We start from the raw sequence: 15,307 nt of genomic DNA on the forward strand, positions 1-15,307 counted from the left end.
TTAGGTTGCAGAGGGGATTTAAAGACTAAACTTGCCGCAGAAGTGTGGTTCTGCCACGACCTATAACACGGCGCCAGTCACATGATGATGGTGGGAGTCAATGAGAGCGACAGAGAGAGAGAGAGAGCGAGAGAGAGAGAGAGAGAGAGAGAGAGAGAGAGAGAGAGAGAGAGAGAGACTCAAGACAAACTCTTGGAAGTTGGAACAAAGTGGCGCAAGTGAAGGACTATATAGGCGACGAAAGCAGGTGATGGTCCATTCATCACTGTAGTAGTAGTTGTTTTCACTCCTACATGATTTTAGTGCGAGCGAACGGAACATTAGGTTACCGGGTAAGAGGGGGTCACCTGGAGTCACGGCGGCTTTGACACGGACCTATGTTGTGAGGATGGGCCGGTTCTGGGCTGTGTTATTATTCGATTTGGCTTGCAGTCTCGCGTTGAATCAGGTAAATCTTTGACGTGATCGCAGCACCTAGAAGGAGGCGTTCATAAACATGAACGTTGTAAAATTGCGAGTGTATAAAGGAAAACGCAATGTGTTAAGATTCATTCCACTTATGCAGATTCAATGCATTGAAATGAAACGTTGTTATGTGTGTTTGTATTAATTCTTTCAGGGTGATCTTTTAAGAAATGGTGCTGCAGGTGTTGACTATACCGGCTCATCTGATGTACTTCGTTCTCTTGGTTTATCTAAGCACACAGGTATTTTCATATAAAACTTTTTCAACTGAAATTTAATGAGATGACATTTAATTTTTTACGTGCTTCCCTCTTCAACTGTGCAGCATCTGCGCGCAAATGTTGTATCTCAGTTTACCTCTGTGGGATACGATTATTACACGTTCTCTGTGTGCATTCACCACAGTCTACATGGTTCATTCATCGCGTATTTGAAGCGAGGAGGCATAGTTCGGAAGGCTCTATAAAATAGTTTCATTCGTTTTTTTAGAATGGCTTCTTCTGCCATTAATATTTTATCAAATACCAAGTGTTTGTGCCCAGGTGATTTATTAATCTTAAGCAAGCGGTTATTTGAGGGCTACCCCCCGCCCCCCTTCAATAAAATCAGAGTGGTTTGCTGCATCAGCAACTGTTTTGGCCACTCAGCCATGCAGATTATTAGATAGTTTTACAAGTTGCCAATATAAGCAGAAACTGTGACAAATTAACCATCCAAAACTGAACTCGTGCATGTGGATGAGGACCATTGAAATTTTATGGTGTCTGATTGTCTGGCATGACATGAGGTTGTTACAGCTCTTTCGGCTTTTTAAACAGAAAAAAAAAAAAAAAAGTTTATCATATACAGTAGGCCTACATACAATAGATTATTTCTCAAGTAGATAGGAAAAGACCTCGCATGTCCATCCCAACCCATGTGGTGAGACTTCATATCAGTCAGCCTAGTAATGGCACTCAGGGGCTACTAAAGCCACAAACTAACCACTGCAGGATCTCGTCACGTTCCATCAGACAAGATATGTGTGTGCTTTCTGTGCTCAGTTCCCGCAGACTCTTTGTTTGTATACTGTCAGACATGGGTCGCTGCAGATGGTTTTAGAGTTAAGGGGTGTGGGGGACAAACATGAGTGGACTTAATTGTGTGTGTGTGTTGGGGGAAGGTTGACCAACATAGGAAGGCATATACTGTGTTTTGCCTAAGTACCTTCATGTCTGCAAAGTAGACTCTTCAGACTTGAAGGATTTGAGGGCTCCCTTGGGGTCTTTGTGGTATGATCACAGAGCTAAAACACTTCAAGGCTTCGAGATTGACTCCACGCTGTGACCACCCATGTTAAAAATAAGCAGAGGTAGCACCCAGTGCTTGAAATAAATGAACCCATTAAAAAGCATACATCATGTTGAGAGGATGTGCTTTTGTCAGCATCGAGATGCACCACCGAGTCTCTCTACCAGCACTTCATACCACCATTTAAGTCTCTGTGCTATTTGGGCTTTGTCATAGTATGTTGTAACTGAGAATGGCTTTTATTGACTTTGAGTCAAGGTTGTCACGATACTTATGTTCGCAAATAGCTGATAATTCTACCGTGTATCACTTTTAGTTGTCCATTTCATATAAGAGAATATCAAAGTCAAAAATGAAATTGAATATGATTGCTTGCTGGTGATTTGCAGACTCAAGTTTATAGTCACAGTAAACACTCTATAATGTGAATGAAAAGCTTTGTGTTCTTAGAATACTGTATATGCATGGGAGCAAAAAAAAGAATTGAGTTTTACAGGGCGATTCAGTACTGATCAGCACAATGTGGTGTGGAGTGGTTTCTACATTTGGAAAAGTAATTGTGTAGTGGCCCAAAAGGTTACACCACTTTTGGTTCAATTATCATGGGTCATTAAAGATACACATAGTTGGTCCAAGGAGACCATGTCTTTAACCATCTGCCTTTATGACCTGTAGTTACTTGACCTTAGCAAAGTTAACAAAAATAATTGAATACAAGAAATAAAGTAAAAACTATTGAAGTAGCTGGGTTGCAAATATCTCAAATTCTTCAATTTTTTATTTTTATTTTGACCCTTCCAACAAAATTAAGCAAGGCCTGTTGAGGAGAATTAATCAACAGGAACAATATGCATACTAAGAATATAAAACATGGGAACATATTTGAACAGGAGCAGCCACAATGAAAGGACATAAAGTTGTAAATGACTATATAAGGTAAAGACATCATATATGACAGAGAAGTATTAAACGAACAACCACCTGGTCCAGCCTGTGGACTGAGCAGCAGACTCACACAAATATACCAAAGTAAGAAGAGGCTCTGATCACTGGGTTGTTACTATCTGAACTAGTCAAGCAGATCAGGCCATTATTGAGCAGATGGCATTTGCTGTGAATGGACACACACGTATTATACCCGTATTTTAATGTGAATTAAAGTGGTATGTGAAGTGAAATAAAATGAATCTAAAGTTTATTTTAATCTTGACTTCAGTTGTTTGACTGCATTTTATTTATTTTCCTAATATTATTTTAATTTGTCACTCTCTAATCCTTACCAGAGTATGAGATTGTTTCTCCATATGAGGTCAACCATCAAGGGGTGTACATCACACATGAAATAACCCATCATCAACGTAGAAGACGACGAAGATCCCTGTCTTCAAATGCATCCACATCAAACGCTAATGATGGCGATGAAACGACTCACTTCCGGGTGAGCGGCTTGGGGCAGGACTTCCACATGGAGCTACAGGAGACATCCAAGACCCTGATTGCACCTGGCTTCACCATACAGGTCCTGGGAAAAAACGGCACCAAGAGCCTAAGGGCTTACCAACAGGACCACCAATGCTTTTACCAGGGATCACTGAGGCTAAAGGTCAACTCGTCAGTGGCGCTGTCCACATGCACGGGGATGGTGAGTCTGAACATGCCTAGAGTCAATTTATGGGAGGGTTTCATTGAGAAGGTGGGAGTTGATAAGGCAGGTCTGTGCAGAAAATGTGCACATTTCATCTTCATTTCAACAAATGTAGCAAGTGATTCGTAACAGTGCCAGGTAAGAACCATATTTTCGAAATTGATCTCCTATTGCGACCACTGACAGTATAGACATTCCGTGAGAATTTAAGTTCAACTAATGAGACTATAGATTTTTAAAGGAAAAAATGATGATCCTTTCAGAGTTTTAACACATTTATAAAAGGCAAAAGAACAGATAAACAACTGGATTTATGAACGTTATATTTCAGCTACTGAGTTGATGGAATGCCTAAATTGAAGATTCAGTTTCTAATGGCACAAATAGCAACCATAGTCAGTCTTGAAATCATGACAACTTCTATTTGACTGATCACATTCTGAAAACCAAAGTAGGAAATTTTCTGAATGAAAGTGTACTCGTTCCTCTGCCTTGTAAATGAATACATCAAAATGCATGGTAGGCATTGTGTTACAGTGACATGTAGTTAAACATTCTCATTCGCAGAAAGGTTTCATTAAACATGCGACCTCCCTTGATCATTAGTAACTGCAAATGAATTTGCTGAACAACAATATTATGTACAAAGTTATACACAGGCATTGCTTCAGCAGGAGCACAGCTCAACGCATCAGTGTCAAAATAAAGGATTGGGATTTTGCATGTACTGTAAGAACTATAACGTGCCTATCAGGCAGAACAATGCCGCCGACCTGATTGGATGACCTGGTGGGCCGTTTCCATGTGTTTGATAGCGTTGTTTTAAAAAAAATTTGGGTATTTTGGGGGGAGTGGGGGGATACATGCGCTTGTGCATGTTCAGGTGGTGTATTGTGGTCTTATTGAGACGATGACAAATCCTCACTTCATGCCCCACTTTTGTTCTGTGGAGACAGTTGGCAAAATTTCATTTTCTTTTCTCGGTGGTCGTATTTGCTGCATAAAAATAAAGAGGGAATGACAATGATTAAGCTTAAGTGAAGCAGCTCCAATATAAGACCACAAGTTGCTATGCAAGTCCTCTTAGCATTCAGGAGAACAAAGGACTACATTAATACACATGTAATCCGCTCAGAATTGAACAGACATTCACAGTAGGCAGATCAATTCCACATTGTTTTTTTTCCGAGTTCAAGTTCAAGTACAAAGCAGATGACATGTCATTCAAATTATTTCAAGGCTATATGAGCAGGTCAGGCTATTTTGTTGCTTATTATTTTGTTTATTTCAACCGATTACTGTATCCACTGGTATTCAGCAGTTCATCCATTCATTAAAAATATATACAGTACGGTATATACAGTATATACCACATTGAAGGTAAGTCAAAGGACGTTAACGTCAAAACACTGCTTCATGTTTTGGCTTTTGCCTATGAATATTTTTTACACAATCTCATGACAGACATGAGAGGGTAGAGAAATGGCAAATGGGAAACATTGGTCATTCAAATAAGTAGGAGAAATTCTGATTCGCCTAAACACCTTTTTGTGTGTGAAAAAGGTTTAAACATGTAAAGTCAATGCATGCATTTTCTTGGGCTGTGGGCACCCACATAGAGTTTGCTCAGCTCAGGACAAGGTGTTACAAGCAGAGCCAAGCAGACTACATATCTGAAATGGTCACCTGCAACTAACATGTGGAAATGGGAATATCTGAACTACTGAAATGTTTTTTTGCTCCCGATCCGATCTTGAACATTTTCGTTTGAGTATCTGCCGATCCCGATATTTCCCGATCCGACTGCTTTTTTTTTTGCTCCCGATTCAATTCCAATCATTCACGATAATTTTTCACGATATTATACATTTTGGCAATGCATTAAGAAAAAAATTAATAAAACTCAGACAAATATATACATTCAACATACAGTACATACAGTACTGTATTTGTTTATTATGACAATAAATCCTCAAGATGGCATTTACATTATTAACATTCATTCTGTGAGAGAGATCCACGGATAGAAAGACTTGTAATTCTAAATGTGACTTTGTATATTGTGACTAAATATTGCCATCTAGTGTATTTGTTGAGCTTTCAGTAAATGATACTGTAGCCATTTAACTTCTGCCCAAATGCATGATGGGAAGTGCAACCATGACTGTGCGTCGTGGTACCAATTGATATATCTTCTCTGCGTTGTGAAATAACATAGGGTGTTAAGAAAAAGATCAACTACTACCTTTCTTCCCCACATTGCTTCCCACGATTATTCTAATCATTGGGAGAGGGATTGTAAGGCTTTAGCCATTTAAAAAAAGGCTCCAAAGGCTGCCAAAATTCTCTCTACTCATTTTACGCTGCCTTTTAGCTCTATATGCTGTATGGGTAAAATGGCGCCATTATAGATTGAACGCGACAATGCGTGAGTGGGTCATGCAGCTCATGCATTAAATGTGTTAAATATTGTAACGTGATAAATGTAAAAAATATTAATTCTCGCCGTTAACGCGATAAATTTGATAACCTTACCTTAAGCTTAAACTAAAGACTCTGGAAGAGTGTAACACATAATGTCTTCAACGTTAAATACAATTAGAAAACGATTTAATTAAAAAATATATATACATTAAAAAAAGGCATGTCCAATATTTTTTTGCCGATTCCGATACTTTGAAAATGACGTGATCAGACTCGATCGATCGACATCTCTAATATATATATATATATATATATATATATATATATTAGGGCTGTCAAACGATTAAAATTTTTAATCGAGTTAATTACAGCTTAAAAATTAATTAATCGTAATTAATCGCAATTAATCGCAATTCAAACCATCTATATAATATGCCGTATTTTTCTGTAAATTATTTTTGGAACGGAAAGATAAGACACAAGATGGATATATATATTCAACATGCGGTACATAAGGACTGTATTTGTGTATTATAACAATAAATCAACAAGATGGCATTAACATTATTAACATTCTGTTAAAGTGATCCATAGAGAGAAAGACTTGTAGTTCTTAAAAGATAAAATGTTAGTACAAGTTATAGAAATTTTATATTAAAACCCCTCTTAATGTTTTCGTTTTAATAAAATTTGTAAAATTTTCAATCAAAAAATAAACTAGTAGCCCGCCATTGTTGATGTCAATAATTACTTACACTATAAAATCAGTCGCACCCAAGTGCCAGCAGAGGGCAGCAAAACTCCGCAAAACACAATTAACAAGTGGGCCTTTCACTCTACTGTCATTTAAATCTGTCTGAGCTGGGCAAGTGCGTTAATTGCGTCAAATATTTTAACGTGATTAATTAAAAAAAATAATTAACGCCCGTTAACGCGATAATTTTGACAGCCCTAATATATATATATAGTGTATATGTATAAGTATATATATATATAGTGTATATGTATGTGTGTATATATATATGTATATATAGTGTATATGTATGTGTGTGTGTATATAAATATATATATATATATATATATATATATATATATATATAGTATATATATATATATATATATATATATAGTGTATATGTATGTGTGTGTATATATATAGTGTGTATGTATATATATATATATATATATATATATATATATATATATATATATATATATATATATATATATATATATATGTATATATATATATATATATATATATATATATATATATATATATATATATATGTATTTATATATTTATATATATGTATATAGTGTATATGTATGCCCATAGTATCATGTTGCTCTTGAAAATCATATGAGCAAGTGTTCCACACATGGTAGCCTTCACTTTCACTCTGAACTGCTGACACAAGTTTTTGTTGGAGAGTTCATGTCTTTCCGCGGTTGTTTTTCATAAATCACTGTTCTTTGGTGCTATTTAATGATGCAAGTCTAGGGTATTGTTAGACAATTCTGTAGTTCGACAGAGAGAGAATCAAGTAGCTTTGACTGTGGAGCCAATAATGGAATATGACAGAATGTATGCATGACTGAACTGTAATTGTATGCAATGAAGCTGCAAGCGGCGCAATGTTTGAGATCGCAACATCCAACACCATTTTCTTTTAATCCAAAATTATTATTCCAAATCACTTTTCTGTACATCTTGTTATATAAATGCGTTGCTTTGCTGTAATTATTGCAAATTGGGTTGTTTCCAGAGAGGCATCCCTTTGCATAGTCAAAATGTACATATATATGTCCCTCAACCTAGTGGGCATGTTAAAATTCCTTCGGATTTATATGAAACTATTATTCATACGATTAAAAAAAAAATAGTCCGCCAAAAGGAAAAGTTCATGTTGCTCACAAATTACTGCAGGTACCTGTGCTTTCCTCTTGTAAAAGAGACGTTTCTTGCTTTAGGGCTTGTAGTGGTAGTAATAACAGAACGGTACGCCTCTGGGATTTCCAAGAATATTTAGAATGAGTGATGCGCCATTGATGTGATGCAGCTTTAAAGAATGCAGGAATGTTGCTACAGTCACTTTTCAAAACATGGAAGATCAATCAAGTGTTCTTAATGCATGACTTGTAAGACAGTTGGAAAATGTGTTGCTCTGTCTGTCTCAATATGTTTAAATTGGGGCTGTAAACGATTAAAATTTTTAATCGAATTAATCACAGCTTAAAAATTAATTAATCATAATTAATAGCAATTCAAACCATCTATAAAATATGCCATACTTTTCTGTAAATTATTGTTGGAATGGAAAGACACAAGACGGATATATACTGTACATTCAACATACGGTACATAAGTACTGTATTTGTTTATTATAACAATAAATCAACAAGATGGCATTAACATTAACATTCTGTTAAAGGGATCCTCTATTTTTAAGACAAGTAATTCTTAAAAGATAAATGTTAGTATGAGTTATAATAATTTGATATTAAAACCCCTCTTAATGTTTTTGTTTTAATAAAGTTTGTAAAATTATTTTAAGTGATAGGTCGCCATTCTTGTTACGTCGCAGTGCGTGACGTCACTGGTCCCGATGCCGAAATTCCAGCGTGTCACTAGTTAGCTTTCCCAACATGTCGTCAGTTCTACCCTTCCTATTTGAACCAGATCTGAAAAGTGAAGAGCAGGACAGCACTGTCGGTCGTTCACAAGACGAGCTTCAGGGAAAAATGCGTGCAGCAAATACCTGATCAGACAAAAGCTGGGCAAAACTGGTGATGCACTCACTGTCTCAATGGCAACAGAGCGACAGAGTGCTATAGACCCTACTCACATGACGTCACAACCACGCCCCCGCGCCATACTGTTGATGCATTACCGCTACGTAAATTCCTCATATTATGGCGTGTTTTTCTGCTCGTTAACATTAGTAATCAAAATGGTGAAGACGTGTGTGGCGGTCGGTTGCAATAACAGAGAAGATAGATGGAGAGACTTGAAGTTCTACCGGATTCCGAGAGACCCGGAGAGGAGAGCGAGATGGGCTGCTGCAATTCAACGAGAAAACTGGGCTCCAAACGATTACCACAGATTATGTAGTAGTCATTTTATATCTGGTAAGATGCATTTAATATATATTTAGAGGGTTTTGGGCTGACAACCACAATTAAGATCATTGCTAGGCTAATCGCCGACAACATACACTCAGACGTTGTGAATGAACTACCTGAAAATATATAATTATAAGGGGATAATAAGACAGTTGTCATACAATTAATTTACAATTCCACTATGAGGTCAAAAGCCAAAAAATAAATTCAACTAGGGACAATCTGGAGTAGTGCTATCGCACTTCATTTATTACATATCATATATGTATGTAGTGAGAGTGCTATCGCTAAACCATATAAACATTAAAAGCCCTAGCTCCATTGACAAATGACATGAAATACATTAGACTTGACAGTGGATGTTAGCAAGAACAAAAGATTTTGAATTGAAAATTTCGTAACTCACCTTCCCGAGCCCAAGATAGATTCCTGCCGAATTTTCGTGGACGAGGACCTGTTTCACCCAACCTCCTCCAAGCTCTTAAAGTTTTTCAAACTTTCGTGAGAATAGGCTGATTTTGTGTGGACAAGATAGTTGTAAATATCAGGGTAGCAGATGTCAAGCAGAGACGGCGAAGACAGCGGGTCGAAAAACATCGATTTAGGCATCAAATATGGATCTGGCGAATGGATAAACTGAAGCTTTTCCACATAACGCCTTTTATGCGATCCAATGAGTTTACAGCGTCAGATAACACCGGGGCTTCCATGAATTGCTCTATAAATTGCATGACTAATTGAAACAATTGAGAATAGGACTAAAAAATGACGGACAATATGGCGGCCGGATACAGCGACACGTCATTTTGTGACGTAGGTGAGTAGGGTCTATTGGGAACTCGGGTTGGGAGCGAGAGTGTTGGGAACTCCGGTTTTATTAGCAGATATTCAAGGTAGGCATATTGCGTTTTCAAACCTATCCCAATATAATTATGTAGATTGTTAGCATCCAGAGCTATCATGTGCTTTACATACAGTACAGGCCAAAGAGCACACCTTGTCTAATCCATGTCTTGTACATTGTAACGCGTGGTAGGTAGGATACGTGTATATAAGTACCAAAAAGGGGAGAAGCGTCCACTTACGCACATTTATTCTCAAAAAAATATTTCCACCTTGACCACTCTTCACTGGGGAGCTCAGCAGCACGCAAACCCGTGTTCCCTGACGAACTCCAACATTGTTGTAAGGTCCACGTCAGAGTCACTGTCGTCACTGTAGCGTGCCATAGTGCTTTAATTATTTAGTATGATTTGGGGAAAACTCCCACGAAGAATAGTCAACAAAAAAGATGGCAATAGTAATCCAAATCCGCGTTTTTTACTCACTCGAAGATCCAGGAATTAGACCGATCCCATGGCAATGTTCCAGCCGCGATCAGGCCGTCGATTCCACAAAATAGACTGATCCGAAAAGCCGCGGTGGGACCGACGAATCAAAACTATGGACAGATCCGAAACCAATATTGCAGACGCGGTGGGACCTGACTTGACTGAGGATCCAGGAAAAATGTTCGGGGGCCAGTTGTAATGCGTGGTGGGTAGGATACGTGCATACAGGGACCAAAAAGGGGGAGAACCTTCCACTTATGCACATTTATTCACTAAAAATAATAATTCCACCTTGACCACTCACTTCACTCCCCTTGTTTCCGTTTGACTGGAAATTGCATCCAAAAGCAGCACATCGTGGCATTTTACTCTGCGAGTTTAGGCAGCAATAAGCAATTGTTGAACACGCTACACATTTGGAAAGATGCCAATGACGTCATCACTGCGAGCCCGCAAACCATGGCGTCAACTAACGGTCAAAATATGTACTAAATATTATAAAATATTGCCATTGATTTAACATTTTATGTGTTTCTAACAACATATTTTAGTACAAGAAAACAATTGTGGTTTATTAGAGCCTACATGTATTTAAGTTAGAGGATCACTTTAAAGCGATCCATGGATAGACAGACTTGTAGTTCTTAAAAGAGAAATGTTAGTACAAGTTATAGAAATTTTATATTAAAGCCCCTCTTAATGTTTTCGTTTTAATAAAATTTGTAACATTTTCAATCAAAAAATAAACTAGTAGCTCGCCATTGTTGATGTCAACAATTTAAAAAATCAGTCGCACCCAAGCGCCAGCAGAGGGCGACAAAACACAGAAAAACACATGTAACAAGTGGACAAATCACTGTGCCGTCACTTTAATCTGTTTGAGCGGGGCATGTGCGTTAATTGCATCAAATATTTTAACATGATTAATTTAAAAAATTAACTACCGCCCGTTAACGTGATAATTTTGACAGCCCTAGTTTAAATATGTTTTGTATAGTGAGCTAGCACATGACTGAAGAATGGCTTGCATTGACACCAGCAACAATCCCGTGGCTTCATTGAGCCTCATGCATTGACAAAGCCCTATTAAAATAAATGGTGTGAATATCTTTGTTGGATTACCATTGCTCGGAGAACATTCAGGTCGATTCTATTGCAGCGCTGCATTTGCTTTTGCCACCTATAATATTAATTGTTGTTAGGAAAAAATGTGTTCCAAACTATTTTTGGACTTTACTCAAGGAGGAAAGGGGATTCCACACACGTGGTAAGGTGCACGATTTAACACACTGAATATTTCCTCTTCTTAGTTCCGTTTTCAGTAACCCTCCCACCCGTTCCTGTTGCAGCTTGTCTGGATGTGTCTGACTCCAAAGGGTCCAGCTGTTTGCGCCCTCCCAAGTAGTGTTTCGGGCATTTTATGACTGCTATTTGCACCTCGTAGAGTACAGTGTGTAATGTGATGACTTTGCTATGTAGGCCAACTCAATGTAGTGACCTCATCTCTTCACATAGGGATGTCGAAGCACTGGATGTACTGCATACTGTTTTGTTTACGATTATGCTTTAAGATGAATGAGTGACAGTGGTTTTGTAAAATCTATATCTGTTAACATTCAATTACTCATAGGTAAAAGTGTGTTTCGAATGAAGTCAAAAGGTTTACCAAATTGCATCAAAAGAACGTATTACTTTCTGTTTTATGCCGATTGTGAGTACAGGGATGCAAAAACAAAAACATCAGCATACATTTTGAACAGAAAAAAAATAGTATTTCTCTAAATGGTGGTCTGTGCTGCAAAATATGCAAGGCACTCATTCATGGTAGCTGCTCCTCTAAAAAGATGTTGGTTGTAGTCACACATAAACATCAAAAAAGGACATATTTGCTGCAATATGCCACTACAAGTACAGTGGTACCTTGACATATGATTGCTTCGACACACAATGTTTTTCGACATCCGACGTAAAATTTGACTCACCATTTGTTTCTACTTCCGCCGAAATGCTCAAAATACGACGATTTTTGACAGCGTCGCATTTTCATTGTTTCATTTTCTTGTGAGAGAAATCAACATGGGTTTCAAGAATGTTAAAGCAGGTGGTAAAAAAAGAAAAAAGGTGGGTCTTACCATTCAAATGAAGATGGAAATGATAGAAAAATATGAGTGTGGTGTGCCAGTTCATGAACTCCTTGTCAATACGGCCATAATCTCGACGGTCCTCCTCTGACCGCCGTTCGCCAGTCTTTATAAGTTAAGGTGACAATTATTATTGTGGTAACATCGCCAAAAAATCGCCAGCTTCGTAAGGTTTTTAATCATTTATTTCAAAACTTGTGCAACACAACATGCCTACTGTCTGCTGCAGCTGAACTAAGTGAAAGTAAAACATACTCTCTCACTCTGTCACGTCAGCCATGTGGTGCGTTCAGGTACACCATGCAAAACACATCTGCCACATTAGAGCCCAATTCATTACATTATTACTAGGGCTGTCAAAATTATCGCGTTAACGGGCAGTAATTAATTTTTTTTAATTAATCACGTTAAAATATTTGACGCGATTAACGCACATGCCCCCCTCAGACAGATTTAAATGAAAGTACAGTGAAATGCCCACTTCTTAATTGTGGTTTTGTGGAGTTTTGCTGCCTTCTGCTAGTGCTTGGGTGTGACTGATTTTATAGCCCATGCAACTTTGCCCCACCGTCTGATTTCTTTTTGGAACTTATGTTCGCTCTCTGTCAATTTGTGTACTCACACACATTGAGGACAGAATAGGGCTACTAGTTTATTTTTTGATTGAAAATGTTACAAATTTTATTAAAACGAAAACATTAAGATAGGGTTTTAATATGACATTTCTATAACTTGTACTAACATTTATCTTTTAAGAACTACAAGTCTTTCTATCCATGGATCGCTTTAACAGAATGTTAATAATGTTAATGCCATCTTGTTGATTTATTGCTATCATAAACAAATACAGTCCTTATGTACCCCATGTTGAATATATATATCCATCTTGTGTCTTATCTTTCCATTTCAACAATAATTTACAGAAAAATATGGCATATTTTATAGATGGTTTGAATTGCGATTAATTGCGATTAATTAATTTTTAAGCTGTAATTTACTCGATTAAAAATTTTAATCGTATGACAGCCCTAATTATTACCGGTATTATTATTAATATTATTATGATTACTATTCCCAATTTTTATTAATAATTTATTCCTTTTGCTCTGTGTAATTGCTATTTGCAATAGTACCAGCAGTATTTATTAAGGATTTAATGTAGGTTTTCGGGCTGTGGAACGAATTAATGGATTTATAATGTATTCTTATGGAGAAAAACCTGCTCAACATGCGACCATTTTGACTTACAAACAAGGTCCTGGAACAAATTAACTTCGTATGTAGAAGTACCACTGTATACTGTATTTTTATGTACAGCATAGGTAATAGAGTACCGAATTTTTTGGACTTTAAGTCACGTTTTTTTTTTTTATAGTTTGGCTGTGGGTGCGATGTATACTCTGGAGCGATTTATGTGTGAAATTATTACCACATTATTATATCATTTCACTTGTTATTTTGGTGTTTTGGAAATTTGGAGTTACACTGATGGTTTGGTATACTTGTTAGCATGTTATTTATGCTGTAGTTATCTGAATAACTCTTAATAGCTGTGTTACGTTAAAATACCGGCCACGTTCGCATTTCGTTGTTCATGCATCAGATAACATTATCATACTGAACACTTATTCAGCATGTTGTTCTCTATTGTATTTTTATTTTAAATTGCCTTTACAGATGACATATCTGTTCTATGTGTTGGTTTTATTAAGTAGATTTCCCCCCAAAATGCGACTTATACGTATATGACTTATACTCAGGTGCGACTTACAGTCCGAAAAATGTGGTAAATTAAATGCATACAGTAGCTATTACAAAACTGCATATGAATTTGATGTAAAAAAAAAAATCAATCAATCAATCAATCAATTTCTATGAATAATTTCTTGATTTCTGATTAAATGTTATAGGGCATTAGTTTTATTTGATATTGCGTCTGTTTTATTATGCTTTTTGGATGGGGGATCCACAAAGCACAAATGACTGATTGGCAGATTCAAGGAATTGAGAGGTTCAGGGGTAAAAATTAAAAAAATATGTACTAAAAGAATCGCAAATTTGCAGAATTCATTAAATACACTTAAAAATGACTCAATTAGCTGTTCAAATGATATCGTTTTTTCCCTCTTTCTTTCTTTTTGGTCATTTTACAAGACGTAACAGATGAGTACTTCCTTGTATGCATTGTGCCAATTTTTATTATGGGTTTAGGTCATTTTATTTCTCTTTTTCGGGGATGTGAGATGAAACCCACACAGGTATGGGGAGAACATGCAAACTCTTCATACTAACCACTCGTCCACCCTGCCACTCCTGGATTATTAGACAGCAGCCAGACGCTGAGACTCAGTAAATTCTCATTTAATGAGCGGAGTCAGTATGCAAATAAACAGTAGCTATGCACAGACCTAACTGACTGTTGACATTTACGAACATTTGTTGTATGTATCCAGACACAGTAACATACATACTATGCATACTTAATTTCTACTGAGCCAGCATATACATGCTGTACAAACTACATATACCAGGTTTCCCAACTTATGAAAATTATTGAGTGATAGAGTGTGGGTGCGTACACGTGTGTGTACAGTACTTTCTCTAGATCTTAGTAAACTCAAATTAAAAATGATATACTTGGGATGTCCACGATCTGATTATGTGAATGGAAATAAGCCCGATCACGTCATTTTCAGAAGACCAGAATCGGGTGAAAAAAACATGGTTTTACAGAGTTATTTATTGTTTTAATCTGTAAAGACTACTAAGCAACAAAATAATAAAAATGTACAAGGACATTGTATAAACGAAACGAAAAAGTATATTTTTTGTACTACGCAACATTACAAAACACACATACAGTAAACAAAGGAAGCAGAAGCAAA

At 36.9% G+C, this 15,307-nt stretch overlaps 1 protein-coding gene across 1 annotated transcript in view; it reads left to right on the forward strand.

Annotated features, from left to right (window-relative positions):
* The first annotated feature begins 282 nt into the window (after positions 1–282).
* The window catches only part of LOC130914734 (A disintegrin and metalloproteinase with thrombospondin motifs 16), a 59,453-nt gene continuing 44,428 nt past the window's right edge, over positions 283–15,307 (forward strand). Inside the window, exons 1-3 of the mRNA XM_057834187.1 lie at positions 283–448; positions 620–707; positions 3,039–3,397. Of these exons, the coding sequence (XP_057690170.1) occupies positions 389–448; positions 620–707; positions 3,039–3,397 (507 nt within the window). The 5' untranslated portion in view covers positions 283–388. The remainder of the gene's footprint in view (positions 449–619; positions 708–3,038; positions 3,398–15,307) is intronic.

Source organism: Corythoichthys intestinalis, chromosome 4 (genome assembly GCF_030265065.1).
Source record: "Corythoichthys intestinalis isolate RoL2023-P3 chromosome 4, ASM3026506v1, whole genome shotgun sequence".
Lineage (NCBI taxonomy): Eukaryota > Metazoa > Chordata > Actinopteri > Syngnathiformes > Syngnathidae > Corythoichthys > Corythoichthys intestinalis.